Genomic DNA, 20625 nt, shown 5'->3' with positions numbered 1-20625 from the left:
TAGGTGACCTAGAGCTGACCCAGAGGCAACTCGGACCTCTTCCCTGCGCCCGCCGCCACCTCCAAGGCTGGCGCCGATTCCCAACCCGCAGGATGTACTGAGAGCGCGGGCAGTCTTGGTCTCCATCTCGTCCTGTTGTCATGGTGACCGCCTGAGGCACGCAGCCCCGCCCCTTCCTCATAACGTGGCCCCGCCTCCTCCGAACCCGGAAGCGTGAGGCTCGCTCCCACTCCGCTGACCGTTCGGGAAGGGGGAGCGCGGCGGCCCAGGCTCGCCCGGCCGCGCGCCCCGCCCCTCGGAGGCCCGCCCTCTAGCTCGCCCCCACAGCCCGCTGCGCCTGCGGGTACTGAGAGCTCCCGCTGCCGGCGGTGACCCGGGCCCAGCCGCCTCCACGGCCCGCGCCCCTACTGGAGGGAAGAGCCGCCTTGGGGAGGAGGGAAAGGGACGTGGGGGAGGCCACGGCAGGTGAGAGGTGGGCGAGGCCCTGGGAAGCGGGGTGTGGGTTTGTGATGTGTACAGGCTTGCAGGTGGGTGTGTATGTAGTGTGCGCAGCTGCCTCCGGCGGTGTGACTTGATTAGTGTGGCCCCTAGTGGGCTGGTTCATGTGACCATGCACGTGATCGCACGTCCGTGTGTGTGTGTGTGTGTGTGTGTGTGTGTGTGTGTGTGTGTGTGTGTGCGCGCGCGCGCGCCTGTCTGTCTGAGGTCGAGTTTGAGTTCATGGGGTGGTCGGTGTACCTGTGACCCTGACTTTTTGAGGCTTTCACGGTGGGACTGGGAGAGGGTGGGGTCTGTGTTTGGATCATCTGGGGTGGGGGCGGGGGCGCTGGACCAGAGCGTACTGCTGTAATCTGGTCCTGGGGATACACTGCTGCAGCCCAGGAATATGTTTTTCAACTTTTAAGAACTCTGAGCAGAAAGAAGCTAGTTATTTTGGAGATTGCACCTCAGCCTGAAAGTGACAAATGCCTTTGTCATTGCCAGGTGTGAGCCTTGTGAATGAGGGATGAGGAAAGTAGCAGGACTACAGGGTTTTGCTTTTCCCCTTCTCGCTTTCCTGGGGAGTTACAAATTCTGCATTTATGTTGCTGCTTTGTCTCCTCGTACAATGTTCCAGCTCCTGTTAGCAGAAAGACTCAAGAGACTAAGGAGTAACTTAATAGCTGTGTGCAAATTTCCAAGAGCTTTTATCCCAAGACAGCACAAGATGAGGTGTCACAGAAGAAATGTCAAGTAGGCAGCTTTTCCTCCCATGAGGTTTAGACAATAATGGAATAAGTTCCTGAAGAAAAGAGGGATAAATCTCTCCCTGAAGAGATCTGAAAAAAGGATAGCTGTCTACTGGTGTGGTGAGTTATGGAGACTTGCATTTAAAAAGCCATTTGCATTGCCCAGAAACTCAGATTCTAATAGTTACTTATTGCTGGTATTAATAATTCCAGATTGTCCATATGTGGATCAACTACAGATTGAGGTAAAGGATCCAAAACCTCTGACTAATTAAGCTCGTTATGTGACTTAAACATTTTTAAAGACGATTTCGTTGATTGTAAACTGGCAGGTTCTGTCGAAACCCCGAAGGAAAAGTGCATGTAATTCTTGGTGCACGCTCACAATTGGCAATTTTATTGTCTAGCACCTCAAGGGCCAGAGAGGACTGGATGTCGAAAGCACTCACTGAGGAGGGGTTTCTTTAAGCAAGATTAAGGCTGATCTCTGCAGCCCTTTTCCCACCAGCTCACGGTGAACAGGTGCTTTTGTTTTTGTGAAGAATTGAATTGTGAGAGATCAAATCAGTGTTGAGCTCATGATTCGCATTCTTTCTTATTTAATACTGACCAGTTTGGTCACAATCTCGGTTAACCTTTTTTTTTTTTTTTTTTTGCCCCCTACAGAATGTTCCTCTTGTGACTTGGAAAAGTATACCCCTTTAGTGAATGAAAGAGAGCTAGGAGAACAAAATTCCTTTTCATACCACTCACAGCTGCTTTCCTTTTGCAGCAGTGAGCCTTTTTTTTTTTTTTTTTTTTTTTTTTTACTTAGACGTCAATTGGTCAGATGCAACATTTGGTATCTATCTTAACCTTTCATGTGCTGCCAGACTAGCACAAGTGTTAAAATCACTTGCCCCTACAAAAATTTAGTCACAGTTGGGTGGAATCTTTCCATCCAGTGAGATTAGTTATAAAATGTTATAATACTGCGTTGGTTGTGAATAATACCGAGGACTGTGGTAAGGAACATCTTTCTACTTATTGCTGTGGGAAGAAGGATGACAGTGAATGTGTGTGCCTGTGTATGATCTGGATCTGTATGATCTGTATGGTAGTTTGGTTTGTACATTGCAGCCGATTCCAAAACTGAATGATTTATCCCAAGTTTGGCAAATCTAGAAGATAACTGTCTGGCTTTAAGGAGCTTAAGTGTTTTATAAACCTACTGAGTAGATTCGAATGGCTTAGATTTTTTTAACATGTTAGTATTTGTTAAGAGAAAATGGATATGCAGAGAATGATTTTCTTTATTCCAGTATGAATTATAACTATGTCTGTGCACACTGATTTCAGCATAAGACTGGCTAATGATATTCTTGGTACTCTTTAGAACAACTTATGATTTTAACAAACTTTTCTAAAATTTTCTAAAACCATCCTAGCCTTGAGAACAGACCATTATTATAATGTCAAGGTTGTAAATCAAGTTTAATAATGGATGTCTACATTTACCATCTCCTTGGGGTTTAGTTTAGTAACCCCCCCAAGGTTAGAGGTAACCGTTAAGACTGTTGAGTTCCCTGTACTTCTAAGACAGCAGATGTGGGGAGCCAAAAGGGAAGAGTTTCCTTGGGTTTAGAGTCCCCAGCTCCTGGCCAGTCCAGAGAAGCCCTCCCCCCCCACCTGCCCCCCGCAAAATGACAATTCAGAGTCAGCCCAGGAGTTAAGTCTTGTGGTCTTGAACACATCCCACACCAAGTTAGGAAATCCAGACTTGCCCTGCGGGTAGAGGACAGGATGAACAGCAAGTATTTGAATCCTTCCAAACCAGTGGGTGGAAGTTCCTCATTTGGCAATAAGAATCTGCAACAGGGAGCTATAATTTCAGGTTCCTATTATGACATAACACAGATGCCTGAGCAAAGAAGGGCAGCCTTTCAATCGGAGATGCCCAGCCAGTCCAAAGCTCTTAGAGGGCTGGGTCAGAAGGGACTCTAGGATTGCCTGATCCGGTCTTCTTAGGACATAGTCATCCATTTTGTCAATGGATGATGCCTGCTCTGTGCCCACCACTCTTCTAGGCTTTGGAGATACGGTGGTGAAACAGTCATAGATGAGCAAACAAGCCCAAAGAGGGTCAGTGACTTTTCCAAGGTCACAGAGCTATGAAAGCTAGAAGTCACTAACCTCACAACAAAAGACCACGTATTTTTTCTAAAGACACATGTTTTGTTGCTAGATATAGTGCCTTCAAGCCTATTCTGGTATTTTATCATAGATCTTTCAGAGGAGGTTATATGACTTAATCACACCAAGGTGAACAGCAAATTTTCCTGTCTTTTGCATTAAAAACAAATGTGAAGTTCTGCAGTTATGTTCCACTAGAGTTAGATTTATGGCATTTTGTGAAGTGATCAGGAGGCAGGCTTACATTACCTCCTTCCTCGAGTGTGGACTGTTCCCTATAATTCTGTATCTTTGTTAAAATAGATTCCTAAGATATTGTCAACACGTAGGTATTTCTAAGATACTGTCAACAGAGTTTGCAATCATTTAACTAGGACAGGCGGTCTGACACCAGAAGAGACTCCCCTGCCTCTGGTCCTAGCTCTGCAATAGCCATGAGATCTCTGGTAAGTCATTTAAATTTTCTAGACTGGATTCTTCATCTGGAGGAGCTAAGGGAGTTGGAGTCGTCATCTCTCAGGGCCCCTTCCTGCTCTAGGACTATAGGATTTAGCAACAGTTTTGTGTAGCTTAAGTAAATACTGAGAGGTAAAATAGTCCATTTCCTTGGTTTTACCGTTTAAAGTATTGTTGGTATAGCTAGACCAGACCCTACATTTAGTTCTGATGTAAACATGAATTCTTGACATGAAACATCACATGCTTTTATTTCAGGGTTAACCTCCATTTCAGCTAATCATGGGAGAGATTAAAGTCTCTCCTGATTATAACTGGTTTAGAAGTACAGTTCCCCTTAAAAAGGTATGTATGGTTTTACTACACCTCTTATTTGCAAAATCTTGTGTTGTTTTTGTCTGTGACTGAGATGTTATGCCTTAGTAGTGTTTGAGAGTAAAGGTTATTGCCAAGTATCGTGACTGTGGGTTGCAGAGCATAAAGTTCACCTCTTTGTCAAGTACAGTCAACTTTTGAGACTCATTCAAGAGTAAAAGTGGGTATAACTATACTCATTATTTTATAATTGCTTTTCTGTATGCAAGCAAGCGGGAATATGTGTACTCTGTTTAGTGGAAAGCTTGCAGTAAGGCAACTACATAGTAAAGTGCAGTCGGATTCTGTTATAAAGCCTTTTCCTGTTCCTCGAATTTAAGATTTACATTGGGTCACATTATAGGTCCCCTGTTTGCAATGGTAGTCATCTTCAGGAAACCTTATTTGCCTGGGATGTCCAAAACCCTAAGCACTTATATTGAAGTTTGACTGTTGACTCTGAGTCCCTAATTAATCACAAATGTTTGGGGATCACACTAGACAAAAGCTAGTTAAACCACAGAGCAAAATCTTTGCTGATCCCTTTGCAGAAGTATGAGAGTACTATGATCTGAAAATCTTCTGCATCTCTGTTATTACCATTTTGTCAGGGTAGACATCGGTGGAGGTACCATGCAGGTTCGAATTAGTAACAGAACTACTCTCCATATAGAATTTGAGATACAGTTCTCCAAGTATAAACAGAATATCTGCTATGTAACTGGCAGTGTTGTAGGACGTCCCCAGATACCTTATTTAATTCTTCCAACGGATTAATAAAGTGGGTAGTGATGCCCATTTCACAAATGAGAAAACCGAGGTCCAGAGAGGTTAACATGTTAAAGGTCACACAGCCTGGTAGGATCTGGATTATAATCAAATTAATCTGGCTTCAAAACCAGAAGTACTTAACTGCTTACCAAAAGGAGCCTCCCTTCCTTCTTGTTTCCTGGGAAACACTGCCCATGCTACAAGATAATTGGCTCCTGAGGTCCCTCTACCTTGTCCCATTCCCTCAAGTAACTCATGTGAGCTCTTCTTGACAGACTCACTTTCTCAGCAAGCTGATCACCAGACCCAAAACAACCCAAACTTATTGAAATATTCTTAGAAGTAGTTACAGCGAATAGTTTCATTGATGTAACTTTCTCCAGCTGTCAGGTCTGGTGCCCGAGTCATGATAAGTTTGCTTGAAATTTTGTGGTGCTAGATTTTAAATTATCAAAGAGATACTGTGTCTTCAAAATTATCAAATAGAATTTTGACATTTGCCATTCAGAGAACTCTGAGAACATTGAAGTGATAAACTTATTCCAGATGGCTTATTGAAATAATTTCCTAGAAAATTTGAGAGATCTGAATATCTCATCTCATATGAGTGTTATTACTACAAGATTGGGATTTACTGTATGTACCGTCAAAAGTCATTTAGAGATTTTTACCACAATCATATCAAAAACAAACAAAAAAACCCAAAAAACAATGAAAAGCAAAATTGTGAGTGGCAAAATACAAAGGGCAAGAACGTGAGCATGAGATATTATTGTCATCATCCATTACCTTGGGAAGTCCAAAAGGGAATTGTTAGGGTCCTCTGGACTTTACCTTGCCCCATTTGTCTGCTCGCAGTGATGCCCATGATCCCAGTGCGTTGCCATCCGCAGTGACACCATGGGCCCACAGCACTGCCAGCTAGAGCTCTCAGAAAATAGAACCCGGAGGCCTTGGAATTTTGTAACGTAAAAGTAGGATAAATATTGATTTGCATTGGCAAAAGCTCAGAAAGTTAATGTACTTTTTCAAATCCCACCAAAAAGTCAGCCAAAGAAAACAAAAAGTAAACGATCATGCAATGAATAATACTAATAACCAACACTCACTGAACACAAAATATCTGCCAAACTCAGCGCTGAGCACTTGACTTGTCTCAGCTCATTTAATGCTCTTTTTTTTTCCCTGTTGGGTTAAGAACCACTGGTTCTTAACAGTGGCTGTTAAAGACTGGTTTGAAACATCCTTTCAGGACAGGGACACCTACGGCTGCAGCGTCCTTCCTCTCTAGCAAAAGTCTCCCCCTTAGAGGTGTGGTCTGGATCAGTTTCCAGAAGCATCTCCTGAGTGGTACCGTCTCTCCCTAGTTTGTCCGAGAGCCTGGAGTCTTTCCCCTCTGGACAGCGCTGGAGAATGACTCTGCAGATGGCCTCCTCCACACACACACAGCCAGAAGTATGGGGAAGAAATAAGATGCCATATACAGAGTTTATTCTTTTAATGGTAAACAAAATAGGCTTCATAGAATCATGGATAGAAAAGAAAATTAATACCTGATAAAAAAAAAAAAAAAACAGCTCTTTGGAAGAGTATGAAGCAATTCTGTGTAATATGTTAGCACTGAAGAGGGAAAAAGAGACCAGAGCAGTTTATTATACATGCTAGTCTGGTGTGATCCCCAGGGTACCTTGTAACACAACCAAGGCAGTGGCATTAAAATTGTCAGAGAAATTATAGTGTAAAGTAACAATATAAAACCAAATCCATAAGGTTTTCCATTTTTTTTCTTACAACTTTCCCTCCAGATTATCGTGGATGATGATGATAGTAAAATATGGTCGCTGTATGATGCAGGCCCCAGAAATATCAGGTGTCCTCTGATATTTCTTCCCCCTGTCAGTGGAACTGCGGATGTATTTTTCCGGCAGATTTTGGCTTTGACTGGATGGGGTTACCGGGTTATAGCTGTAAGTATTATTGATTCAGTATTACAGTTCGAGTCCACATTTCGTGGGGGTTTTTGTATGTGTGTGCTTCTGTTTCTAATTAAGTATAGTAATGGGCATTTTTTTTTAATTGAAGGAAGATACTGTTTTCCTTTTTTTAAATGTGAAATAAAACCTTTTAAAGGAGGGCGGCACAGTACACGGACATACAGAGAAGCAGAGGGGACAGACCTCTGTGGAAACCTCTGTGCCCCGCTTTTATGTACATTCTATTTAAGTCTGAACAGTAGGAAGCATTGGCCTTGTTTATAGATAAGGAAATGGAGGTCCAGGCCATTTGGGGGATCGTGGCGGGTCATGGCCATTAGGTGGTGGGCGGAGAACAGGCCTGAGTCTTCTGACTCCATTTCCCTTCCTAGTTCATAACTCCGATGCCACCAGGGGAGCTGAACGTGCACTCTTACACAGCAAAGGGGTCTGCTAACACTCAGGTGACTGAAAGCTTGCTTTAATGTAAGTCTTCAACAGTTGAGATGAGGTTTATTAATTATAATGCCCATACCCTCAGCATTTGGTTAAGAAGTTTTTGTTTCTAATTGTTATTTTATTACTGAGTTTGGGCTACATCTAGTTTCCTGTTGATCATTCTCAAGTCTCTTCTGGGAGAACAGTGTAGGCGAGGAAGGCGCTGTTGTGACTAGTTTTGTGCCATACTCCGACTGTGTAACGGTGGAGTCTGGTCTCCTAACTTCCCAGGAAGCAGAGACTCTTTGGCTTTGAGCTGGCAGTTGTTTCTGGAAGCTGGAATAGTAACACCTAAACAGGTCTCCCTGTGGGAGTATTACTGTTACTATTTATTTACTGTCTGAAGGAGAGAAAAGTCGGACCAGATCTCTTCTCTTGGAAGGTAACTGAGAATTCTACTGGGTTTACCATCAACTAGGGCCACACAAAACAAATCCCAGTTCTTCCTCCTGACAGCCCTTTGGAGAAAACTAGTTATGATCACCACCGCCTGCTGCCTTCCCCCGAGGTCTTTTCTTCTCTGGCAAAATTCTCCACATTCTTTAATCATTCCTCATATGGTGTGTTTTGAATCTCTGCAACATAATCCTGCCTTGTTCTGGGTTTTTATAAATTCCTCTTGACGGACAGCATTTCAGGAGAGCATGATGGCAACCACACTCATCCCAGTCCTCTGCAGCCTAGGACATGAGAGTACCTTTCCTGGTGGCCACTATTAATCAGCCGGGGACAGGGAGACTGAGTGGCTACAGGCGTCTCTCCCACTTTAGAGCACTGTCTGAAGTTGACTGTGTTTATTGCTCCAAACTGGCAGGTCATGATGGCTTTGCCTTCTGGATGGAAAATTCTTCTTGCCCTCAGGCTTCTTGATGTGGGATTTCCTTATTTCATTAGCTAGATAATGAATAAAGAAAAGGCCAGGTGTGCCTGGCTGGCTCAGTTAGTGGAGCATGTGACTCTTGATCTCGGGGTTTTGGGTTGAGCCCCATGTTGGATGTAGAGATTACTTAAAAATAAAATCTTTTAAAAATGAAGGGCGCCTGGGTGGCTCAGATGGTTAAGCATCTGCCTTCAGCTCAGGTTTTAGTCCCAGGATCAAGCCCCGTGTTGGCCTCCCCGCTCAGCGGGCAGTCTGCTTCTCCCTCCCCCTCTCCCTCTTCTCCTACTTGTGCTCTCTTTCTCTCAAATAAATAAATAAATAATCTTTAAAAAAAATTTTAAAAATAAAATAAAAAAGGCCAGTAGCATCTTCAAAGTTATTTTGTCCTTATGCGCCTAACTCCATGAAATTTTAAAACTTATTAGATACTTGTTAGTATCTCACAGTTAAAAGGCATAGGCCCTTTTCTCATTTAAGTTTTTATTGAGATAACTATAGATTCACATGCAGTTGTCAAAAAATAATACAGAGATATCCCTTTTATTCTTTGCCCAGTTTCTCCCAATGGTAACATTTTACAAAACTATAGTAGGATATCATAACCAGGGTATTCATATTAATACAATCCACTGATCTTATTCAGATTTCCAGTTTTACTTGTACTCAGTTGTATATGTATGTGTGTGTGTCTGTGTGTTAAGTGGTATACAAGTTTATCACCTATCTAGGGCATAGATATCTTTAAATTAAAGGCTTCATAAAAATATCTTCTTGGGGCACCTGGGTGGCTCAGTCGTTAAGCACCTGACTTTGGCTCAGGTCATGATCTCTGAGTCCTGGGATCGAGCCCCATATGGGCCTCTGTGCTCCTCATTGACTGGGGAGTCTGCTTCTCCCTTTCCCTCTGCATGCTTTGCCCCCTGCTTGTGCTCTCTCTCTGTCAAATAAATAAATTTTAAAAAATATCTTAAATAAAAAATAAATTTAAAATAAAATTTAAAAATATAGCATCTTCTTTCTTTTCTATCATCTGACTCAAATTCTCAAATTTTCTGCTAGGGAGAGGCTGTTCTCCATCCTGTCAGAATAGTGGAATCTTATCTACAAATGAAATTTTTAATATTAAAAGTAACATAATTACATCAAATCTAAAATTACCCTATTATATACATGGCAGTGTCTAGTCCAGCGATTTGTTAATGACAAAATGAATCTAAGTGCTTAAAACAACCAGCCTGTCAGGCAGCTTTTACTTATTATTAAAGAGAGGGGAATTCTTAGTTGACAAGCTAGAATCCCCTCAAAAGGAGTTAGTGACTTGCATTTCTTTTCCTCCTCATCAGCATTCATAGGCTACTTAGGGTCAAGCACCATACTTTTTTGGTCACAAATAAAAGTACAAGAAATCAGATAGAATGACTACTAAGTCAATTTAAAAAGAGGAACAATTTTATTGAACACTCCCTTCAAGTCATGCTGCCAAAAAGAGAGGGAATTCTCCCTAGACAGAATTTTATTTAGAGCGATAATTTATAATTAAGTTGGATTTAAGGGCAAACAGTATTTCTTTACTTGGAAGGGTTCAGCCCTATTCATCCATGAACCTCAGAGTTTCTTAGCTATTTGGAAAGGAAATAGATGTGAATTGAAATTGTTATTCACATAATATCACTAGTGTGCTATTCTTTTTTTAAATTGGTCTGTTAGGCAAAATGTGAATTTTAAAGTTTAGAAGAAGGTGAGAGCTTATTTTCACATAGTTTAAATAAGGAGCAGAGCTTGAGCAAATGAGAATTGCTATTATGGGAGTCCTAAATTTTTCATATATATATTGTTATTAATTAATGATTGTTATTGCTTCAGTTGCAGTATCCAGTTTATTGGGACCATCTTGAATTCTGTGACGGATTCAGGAAACTTTTAGACCATTTACAACTGGATAAAGTGAGTCTCCTAAAACTAATTATTTAAATGTGATTTTAAGGCAACATTTACATTGTAAAGGCTGGTGTTGTCTTTTGTTTTTTTAAAAGATAGTTCTTTTGAGATATAATTCACATACCATACAATTTACCCTTTTAAAGTATGAGTGTGAGTATGGTTTTTAATATATTCACAGATAGGTGCAGCCATCACCACAGTCAACTTTAGGACATTTTTTTTCACCCCAAAAAGAAGCCCCGTATTCGTTAGCAGTCACTCCTCACCCTTCCTCCCACTGGCTCTACTTTCTGCCTTTGTAAATGTACCCTTTCTGGGTATTTTATATAAATGGAGTCATGCAATATTCATCTTTTCTAACTGACTAATTTAGTGTAATGTTTGCATGGATCATCCAAGTAGTAGCCTGTATCAGTTCTTCATATTCCTCTTTATGGTTGGATAATATCCCTATTGTATAGGTGTACCACATTTTATTTAGCCATTTGTCAGTTGATGCACGTTTGGATTGTTGCCATTGTTTGGCTATTAGAAATAACACTGCTCTGAACGTTCGTGTACAAGTTTTTGTGTGGACATATGTTTTTGGTTCTCTTGAGTATGTACCTAGGAGTAGAATTACCAAATCATAGTTTTCTTAAACATAAATTAGGGGGCACCTGGGTGGCTCAGTCGGTTAAGCATCTGCCTTCGGCTCAGGTCATGATTCCGGGGTCCTGGGATCGAGTCCCATATCGGCTCCCTGTTCAGCAGGGAGCCTGCTTCTCCCTGTCCCTCAGCCTGCCGTTCCCCCTGTTTGTGCTCGCTCTCTCACTGTCAAATAAATAAATAAAATCTTAAAAAAAAAAGATTCTTTAAAAAAAAACAAATTATTAAGTGGTTTCATTTTCTAGTGCAATCTGTAGTTAAAATTTTTTTTTTAAAGATTTTATTTATTTATTTGACAGAGCGAGAGAGAGGGAACACAAGCAGGGGGAGAGGGAGAGGCAGACTCCGTGCTGAGCAGGGAGCCCGATGTAGGGCTCGATCCCAGGACCCTGGGATCATGACCTGAGTCGAAGGCAGACGCTTAATGACTGAGCCATCCAGGTGCCCTGATAATTTTTTTTTTTAAACTTGTATTTGTATACAAATTGTTTTCTTGACGGGATGTATATAAATAGTATTTAATTACAATATTTCCTATATGTTGAACTGCTGTAGATATTTCGCCTAATGACTAGTGATGACATTATATTCTGTGGTTGGTGATTACTAAAACAACTTTTTTGGGGGGTATTTATGTTCAGGATTGATTATTTTAGTATCCTTCTTGTGCTTGTTTGCAATTAGGTTCATCTTTTTGGGGCTTCTTTGGGAGGCTTTTTGGCTCAGAAATTTGCTGAGTATACACACAAATCTCCCAGAGTCCATTCTCTCATCCTCTGCAATTCCTTCAGTGACACCTCTATCTTCAACCAAACTTGGACTGCAAACAGGTAAGAATGTAAACGTTTGGCCAAAATTATGATTTTTGCTCCGTGCAATTTTTAAAAAGTTGACCCTCGGGGTTTTTTTTGTTGCACTAAGGAGCAGGGCGTAGGGGTTATATCTGCTTCTAACTTCTGAAACTTCCCTGGCTTTTAAAATTAGAAACAATCAGGGTGCCTGGGTGGCTCAGGTGGTTAAGCGTCCGCCTTCGGCTCAGGTCATGATCCTGGGGTCCTGGGATCGAGTCCCTCATTGGGCTCCCTGCTCAGCGGGAAGCCTGCTTCTCCCTCTGCCTCTGCCTCTTTTCTCTGTCTCTCATGAATAAATAAATAAAATCTTTAAAAAAAAAAAAAAAAAAATCAGAGGCACCTGGATGGTGTGGGTGGTGCAGTCAGTTGAGCTTCCAACTCTTGGTTTGTTTGTTTTTTTATTTAATTTAATTTAATTTATTTATTTGACAGAGAGACACAGCGAGAGAGGGAACACAAGCAGGGGGAGTGGGGGAGGGAGAAGTAGGCCTCCCGTCAAGCAGGGAGCCCGATGCGGGGCTCGATCCCAGGACCTTGGGATCATGACCTGAGCTGAAGGCAGACGCTTAATGACTGAGCCACCCAGCTGTCCCCCAACTGCTGATTTTGGCTCAGGTCATGATCCCAGGATTGTGAGATCAAGCCCTGCTTCCGGCTCTGTGCTCAGCATGGTGTCTGCTTGAGATTCTTTCTCCCTCTGCCTCTCTCACTCGTTCTCTCTCTCTCTCTCTCTCAAATAAATAGATAAATCTTTATAAATAAAATTAGAAACAGTCACCTTTGCAAAAGAAAAGAATGGAAAGAACTCTGAATTCAGCTATTTCTATTACTCTATATTGTTTAGCTTTGTTTAAGGTACAGTCATGTGCTCTTATAGTTTCCCTTCAGTGCCTGTATAACTAATGTAGAGTTCTGCTTGTTCCACTTACTGTGTAAACAGTGCTATTGATTGTCACAGTTTCTTTGGGCATTTGGCTTCCCCCAATTTTTCATCAGGTTCTACTATAAATCTTTGTACAAATTACTTTTTTTCCTTCCCTTTCTGGGTTATTTCCTTGAGATGTTTCTCCAAAAATAGAGGGAATAGAACATTTAGTCTGTCAGCAGACGTTTTGCACATCATGACACGTTAACAGTAGTCAGCTTTCAGAATGATGGAAATGGTGGAACGCTTTGTGGGGCAGCCAGTGGGGTGCTTGTTTCCTTTGAGTCATCCTGTCATTGAAGATACCATTTTAAGTAGTTCGATCAGTATCTAATAGTACCTTAAAGCTGACTTAATGTGGTTTCTTTCATTGCTAGCAAGGCTAGGCTCTACCCTAAAAAAAAAGCCCAGTGAGTAAACATACCTGTATGTTAGATTTTCACGGAATGCTATAAGTGAGCATTGTTTTCATGGTTTTCACATCTCTTTAAAATTGTAGGGGCACTTGGCTGGCTCATTTGGTAAACCGTGCGACTCTTGATTTCTGGGTCATGAGTTTTGAGCCCTGCTTTGGGTGTATAGCTTACTTAAAAAAAAAAAAAAAATTGTACTCTGTTCTTTTTAAACGCTTCTCCTGATGTTACCTCAGTAGTTTGCTGAGCAGTTGTGCGACAATACATTAGCTACAAATAGTTCATGTCCAGACAAGGCACCAAAGCTCATTGATTATTTTTGATGATTTTAATGTTGTTTTAATTGTCAGAAGCCAAGACTGCCCCTACTTTGTGCTCCTGCATGTGAGCTACACTTTCTCAGGTATCTGAGTACTTGCTACATGCCACACATTGAGGCTACCGGGGCCGGCAAAGCCAACAGGGTCTGCCTGTTGGCTACAGAGGGTACCTAGGCAGCATCGCCTTGAGAAGATAGGGAAGCTGTATGGGGCGGGATGGAGAAAAGTAATGAAATGTGACCAGCTGTCCTTGTGAGGTTAGCTCAACTCCCAACAAGCATTCCATGGAGAACACGCATCACAGAAGGTCGTCTGCTCCTTTTATAAGTCATTTTCAGCTTAGGTTTAGAAAAAGCAGTTTTTACCCTACATAATGGCTCTCGATATTTGTAATTAATGAAATAAATACCAACTAAAAATCACATATAGAAATTCATAGATTGAATTGCTTTGAATTAGCCCAGTTGAATCTACTAGTAGCAGACTTTGGGAGGTACAATAATTCTTTCATTTTGCTATTTTGAAATATCAGTCATTCAAAGGTGATATAAACCTGAAGGTTGACAACGATCTTAAGTTTTCAGTTTTCTTTCTTTCTTTTTTTTTTTTAAAGATTTATTTACTTATTTTAGAGGGTGGGGAGAGGGAGAATCTCCAGCAGACTCCCTACTGAGCACAGAGCCCAAGGCGGGGGCTGGATCCCACAACCCTGAGATCGTGGCCTGAGCCAAAATCAAGAGCCGGCCACTTAGCTGACTGAGCCACACAGGTGCCCCAAGTTTTCAGTTTTCTAAAGGAAATAGTTTAGCCATTGGAAATAAGGCCAATTAGGTAAAAAAAAAAAAATCTTAGAATTATCAAAATGTCTACCTTGGTAAAGATATTTGAAATACTGCTTTATAATTATTCTAAATTCTCAAAACTTTAATCATATAAAACCATAACTCTTTGGGAGCTCGGGAAAATATATATAAAAACAAGATGCTTCAAGAACAGCTTTTTGAAAGAAGAGACTAGGTCTTTTTATCTTTAGATCCTAAGTACCAGCTAATACAAAGCTTAAGTATTGAATGAATATTGGCTATTTTTGTGTAGTCTTAACAGATTTAAATGATCAGGTCTTTGTTTTACAGCTTTTGGCTGATGCCATCATTTATGCTCAAAAAAATTGTTCTCGGAAACTTCTCATCTGGCCCAGTGGACCCTATGATGGCTGATGCTATTGATTTTATGGTGGACAGGGTAAGGATCATGGCATTGGAATGGGGACACCTTGTAGTAGGAATTTTCATGTCTCCTTGGTTCCTGATGATATATCTGTCTCATTGAGTATGTATTAGAGATGTTTGTTAAGATGTTTCCATATTTACTTTAATATGCCCAACAGATGTTACTGCTGGTAAGTAATTCATCAGAATTACTTGAGGGGAGCTTTTAAAAATACAGATTCCAGGAACACCTGGCTGGCTCAGCTGGTAGAACGTATGACTCTTAATCTTGGGGTCATGAGTTCAAGCCCCATGTTGGGAGCAGAGCCTACTTTAAAAAAATACAGAATTCCAAGGCCTCACCAGCTCATTGAACTGGAATCCCCGGGCATTGGGTATGGGAATTTGTATTTTTACTCTACAGACTTCCCCATCCTTCTCCCCAAGGGGAGTCTGAAGTAGCAGGTGTGCAGACTTACATTTAGGGGCTATGGGACTAGGTGATTTTTTTTGAGGTCTCTTTCAGCTCCAAAATCTCTTAAAATGTTGATCTGTCCCTGTGGGGCTTTGGGAAGTGGCTTGCTGCCCACAGGCACCTGGTTGAAGAGGCAGTTCAGGGTGAGGGCTATTGAATGCCCTAGAATAGAACAACGCCACCAGCTGGGAGGCCCAGTGCTGGGCTCTCAGATACATTGTATTTCCTCACTGGTGATCTGGCCCACCGCACATGCCACCTTTATAAGTGCAGATATTATCTGTGGATTGCATATAAATGTGAGGCACAAAATGAATTCATAAACTTTGCTTGTGTTTCTTCCTGCAGCTGGAAAGTTTGGGTCAGAGTGAACTGGCTTCAAGACTTACCCTGAATTGTCAAAATTCTTACGTGGAACCTCATAAGATTCGGGACATCCCTGTGACCATTATGGATGTAAGCTTCCTTTTAAGTAAAGTAGATGCTTTACCTTTTTAAATGTATATTTCAAGAGCTTCCTCATAATTATTATATAATTTTTCAGTGCGCCTCTTCAAATGCTGCCTTGGGGGTTTTTTTTGTTTTGTTTTGTTTTTTGACAACTGCCCCCGCCCCCAGCTTTTTCAGTTCTAAAACAATCAGTTTATTGCTTGTCCCATATTTTCCCTGGTAGGAATAACACCATTGAAATCAGAATAAACATAAACAAACATGGTAGTCCTTATCCATTTTGATGTATTTTTGCTATTGTCATCACCCAAGATTGTACTTTAGCTATTACACATCTGTGCAGCAAAGAAAAGTTGCCTCACGGGGGGCAGAGAATCAAGAATTCCATAAAGTCTAATTAGCACAGAAGCTTGCTGCTTATACTTTTGAGTTGTGGTAAAATATACATAATGAAATTTACCATTTTAACCATTTTTCACTGTACAGTTCAGTGGCATGAAGTACATTTACAATGTTGTGAAACTGTCACCACCATCCATTTCCAGAACTTTCCATCATCCCAACCTGAAACTCTGTACCCATTAAACACTAGCTCGCCAGTGCCTCCTCCTCCCAGACCGTGGTGACCAACATTATACTTTCTGTCTCCATGTATTTGACTATTCTATGCACCTCATGTCAGTGGAATCCCATAATATTTGTACTTCTGTCTCTGGCTTATTTCACTTAGCAGAATGTCTTCAAAGTTTATTCATGTTGTAGCATGTATTAAAGGCTGACTGATATTCTGTTATAGTGCATACCACATTTTATTTATCCAGTCAGCTGTTGATGGGCGTTTGGGTTATTCCACCTTTTGGCTGTTATGAATCATTCTGCTCTGAGTATTGGTGTACAAATACCTGTTTGAGTATGTACTTTCACTTCTTTTGGGTCTATACCTAGAAGTGAAATTGCCGAGCCATATGGTGATTCTGTGTTTGACTTTTTGCGGAACCAGATAGCATCTTCCACAGCGGCTGTACCATTTTACATTCCCACCAGCACCAGTGCCCGAGGGTTCCAGTTATTCCGTATCCTCCCCAACACTGTTATTTCCTGTTTGTTGACAGTGGCCATTCTAATGGATGCCCAGTGGTATTTCATTGTGGTTTTGGCTTATTTTTTTAAATCATATAATTATTTTGCCTCATAAACGGATGTATTGCTAAAATCAGCATATTTTTAAGAATTGATTTTTGTCAGGAAATTATCCATTACAGGCACGTAAATAATAACTTCTCATTCTTCACTGTAATCTCTACATTTCGACACTTACCATGACACAGAACGAGCTTTTCAATGCTCCTGGTAAAATATTTGGTCCTCACGGTGCATTTGCACTGCTTGCCCATCTTTCAAAGCTGAGCTCACCACTTGGGTACATGGTCACTGAAAACTGTGTATAAGCTTTAGCACGTTGGAGATGCTTTTTGTGTGTGTGTGCTTCATTTTAAAAATTACTTTCTGTAAACTTGTTTGTATGTGTGCAAACATAAGTTTATGTGGGCATTAAAAGATGTCTAGAATTATATGGGGCACCTGGGTGGCTCAGTCGTTAAGCGGCTGCCTTTGGCTCAGGTCATGATCCCAGAGTCCTGGGATCAAGCCCCACATCGGGCTCCCTGCTTAGCAGGAAGCCTGCTTCTCCCTCTCCCACTCCCCCTGCTTGTGTTCCCTTTCTCGCTGTGTCTCTCTCTGTCAAATAAATAAATAAATAAAATCTTTAAAAAACAAAAAAGTCTAGAATTATATACTCCAAACTGCTAACAGTGGCTCCCCCCGGGAAAGGATCTGGACTTTTTCTTATACTCTTGAAAATTTTTTTTGGATTTTTTTTTTTTTTCACTGAGCATATACTACTTATATAACTGTTTTTAAGTAATAATAAAATGTAAAAGTTCTTTTGGGATTTCAGTGATTTTTTTTAATTAATTGGCATTCATTATTAATATTCTTTTAATTTAGTTAGCTATGTTTGAGGAGAAAAAATTCATGATAGACTTTTTCCCCCAGTGAATGCAAGAGACATTTGACAACAAAATCCATAGCTTACGTTTGAGTTAGAGTCACCAGGATGAGCAGGAGATGGCCCAGGCTGGCCAGGGACTCAGCGGTGTCTCTTCACAAGCAAGAAATGCTTTGGGAGGCACTTTCCACAATGTGCAAAGAACAGATTAAAATACTGGTAGGCTTCAGCTTTGTGTTTTTTTTAAAGGTATTTGACCAGAGTGCACTTTCAACTGAAGCTAAAGAAGAAATGTACAAACTGTATCCTAATGCCCGGAGGGCTCACCTTAAAACAGGAGGCAATTTCCCATACCTATGCAGAAGTGCAGAGGTGAATCTTTATGTACAGGTAAGTCCCAGCTTTGAAGCCAGAGCTCTTTGAACCCAAAGTGTACAGTTTGAAACATAAAGCTTCTTTTTTTTTTTTTGATGGTGGAATAAGAGAACTACAGAATTCTCTGTAGGAATGAGGCATTCACTTGAAAAAGATGGTTTACGTTAATAATTTATAGCAGAATTCAAGTGGGTATATTAGAGACAGTCACATGACTCTCTGCCTACCATCTCTTTTCTAAGAACAGCAGGCCCGCATCCAAACATACTGAAGTAGCCACATCCTGTGATGTGACCTTGCCTCCTGGATACAGTGAATTCAGTCAGAGCAGGACACCTTCATGAAGCAACTTCCTGATCCATTTTTAATGCATTAAAAAACACACGCAGGGGCGGGCACCTGGCTGGCTCGGTCAGAAGAGCATGCAACTCCCGATCTCGGGGTTGTGAGTTCGAGCTCATGTCGGCTATAGAGATTACTTAAATAAATAAAACTTAGAAAAACAAACACAGAACACACACACACACACAGGCAAAAACTAACAAAAACTGCCACTTCATCCTCTACCCAAATGGATATTAAAATAGCAGTGAGAAATTATTGCTTTGGCAGTTTGGCAAGAAGTATCAAGAGCTTCAAAAACCAGTCACGTCCTTTGGTCCTGCCATCCACTTGTGGCAGTGATCCTAAGGAGAGGACCCTAAATTCAAAAAAACTTGATTCAGGGAGACAGCCATCATGGTCTTACTCAGAACAGCAGAGGATGGGAAGGACCTGAGTCGCAGCAGCAAAGCAGGAGGGTAAACACCTACTCATAGAGCAGCGTGCCACCATTTAAGATGTTCATGAAGAGTTTGTACGAACTTGGAGAGACCTGTCACATAGTAAATAGGGAGCAAAAATCCCAAATTGTGGTTTTTCAAAATACTTCTTTGACTTTCCTGTGTTTTCCAATTTTTCTCTAATCCGTCTGTGTGACTCTGTAATTTTAGAAGTATAAAGCATTTATATGCTGTCGTGGCATTTAAAATAATGACCCTGTGTTTCTGCAGATCCATTTGCTACAATTCCATGGCACCAAATACGCAGCCATTGACCCGTCGATGGTCAGCGCTGAGGAACTGGAGGTGCAGAAAGGCAGCCTCAGCATCGGTCAGGAGGAGCAGTAGCTGAGGCGTTGCCTGTTGATGACGAGCGGGCCAGAGAGTTCTTATCCAGTCAGCAGAGTGAGTGCCCGCCTGGCGGCCCCTCTGCTCCATTGTTGGGTTCACCGGTTATCACTGTGTTTGGAAGTAGGACTGATTGTCATCTCTGTGACAGGTGGCAGCTCTTCTGAACCAGTGTAACTGTTCCCCCTTTGGTTTTTTTTTTTTTAGCTTTCGAATTTGAGGAAGTACTTTTGAAGATTCCCATTTTAAGAATTGTGAAAATTTTGCTACCAAAAGTCTTCTCACCACTGTGTTCTTAAGTGAATGTTGATTTCTGAGGTTTGGGATTTTGTGGGGTTTTTTTTTTTCGTTTTCTTTCCTCCTTTCTTTCTTGTTACGTTATTTGCTGTAAATGCTGCACATCCAGATTGTGTATCAGAAGGACATTGGTTATGTTTATGCTTTCTTGGTGCCAAGGGCCAAGGCTGTCTGTCACCCCACCGTTTGCTCTCCATCCAAAATCAACTACTTCTAATTTCCGGGTAAGCAGATCATTTTCTGTTTTATCTGCTGTCTTTCTAGCCATTACAGTCATTTGGAATAAAAATTCAATTTCAGTGAGTGGCTTTGGTGATTATTGTAGTTGCCCAACTGGGCTACATAGACATAGAACTTTCTGAGAAGCAGACCATGGTGTTGTTGGACAGTTCTTTGTGACATTAGATAAGTTACTTAATCTCACTAAAGTGCAGTTTGCTCCTTGTAAAGTAACAGTAGCTCTTCTTTATTGAGCTGTTAGTATGTGCCAGGCACTTTTCATACCTTCTTGTCTCCCCCTCAGTGGGAATGTCTCTTAAATCTCTTTTAAACTGTAAATTCCTATTTTTTTTCTTGCCATTAATTTGTTTTTGTTTTTGTTTTTTTTTTGCCATTAATTTGTTGAAGAAACAGGCTCATTTGCTCTACAGAATTCCCCACAGTCTGGATTTGGCTGATTACAGGCTCACAGTGTCCTTTAACTTGTTTCTATGTCCCTGGTATTCCCCATAAACTGATAGTTACATCTGGAGGTCAGTCAGGTTCAAATTCAGTGTTTTGGGTGGGAACACTTCATAGGCAGAGCTGTGTGCTTCCCACTGTGTCAGCTCGGGAGGCACGTAACATCTCGTTGTCCCTGAATCGTGAAGATGGCTGGGAGGGGTCAGGCACTGTCAGCCAGATCCAGCCAGTGCTGATCTCTGCAGAGATGCTCTGTGTCCTTAGAGGGGGCAGAGCAGTGACAATAACTCTAATTTTTATCATTCCATTTATTAACTAGAGTTCTCTGATTTTTTTTTTTAAGTCTTCCCCTCACCAACTATTTGGTTTCTCTGAGGTACAATTTAGACCAAAAAATCAGCATCAGTGCTTCTTTCCCTTTAAGTTTTCAGAACACTGAGTTAGCCATGCTCTTTCCGATTTCACCCCCACCACAACCCTGGTTAAGCTGCTTTTACAGGGGAGGTCTTGGAGGCTGGGAGCGGCCAAGAG

General features: G+C 41.3%; 1 protein-coding gene across 7 annotated transcripts; it reads left to right on the top strand.

Moving 5' to 3' along the window:
* Positions 1–210: 210 nt before the first annotated feature.
* On the top strand, positions 211–19716 carry SPG21 (SPG21 abhydrolase domain containing, maspardin). Of its 7 annotated transcripts, none has more exons than XM_028100128.2 (11): positions 212–465; positions 3776–3847; positions 4116–4202; positions 6350–6485; positions 6788–6949; positions 10197–10277; positions 11607–11752; positions 14565–14673; positions 15463–15570; positions 17822–17962; positions 19000–19716. In XM_028100128.2, exons 4-11 carry the CDS (start codon positions 6396–6398, stop codon positions 19114–19116), a joined length of 954 nt encoding a protein of 317 aa, XP_027955929.1. In that variant the 5' UTR covers positions 212–465; positions 3776–3847; positions 4116–4202; positions 6350–6395; the 3' UTR covers positions 19117–19716. The 7 variants fall into 7 exon arrangements, with proteins under 7 accessions (XP_027955935.1, XP_027955936.1, XP_027955929.1 ...); XM_028100129.2 differs by lacking the exon at positions 212–465 and adding an exon at positions 1118–1349; XM_028100134.2 differs by lacking the exon at positions 10197–10277 and having other exon boundaries at positions 211–465.
* Positions 19717–20625: the final 909 nt, after the last annotated feature.

This window comes from Eumetopias jubatus, unplaced genomic scaffold, assembly GCF_037043125.1.
Source record: "Eumetopias jubatus isolate StellerSeaLion01/CBP00866 unplaced genomic scaffold, mEumJub1_p1.0 scaffold_7, whole genome shotgun sequence".
NCBI lineage: Eukaryota > Metazoa > Chordata > Mammalia > Carnivora > Otariidae > Eumetopias > Eumetopias jubatus.
Note: the sequence above shows the minus strand (reverse complement) of the source record. Positions and strands in the feature narration are given on the sequence as shown.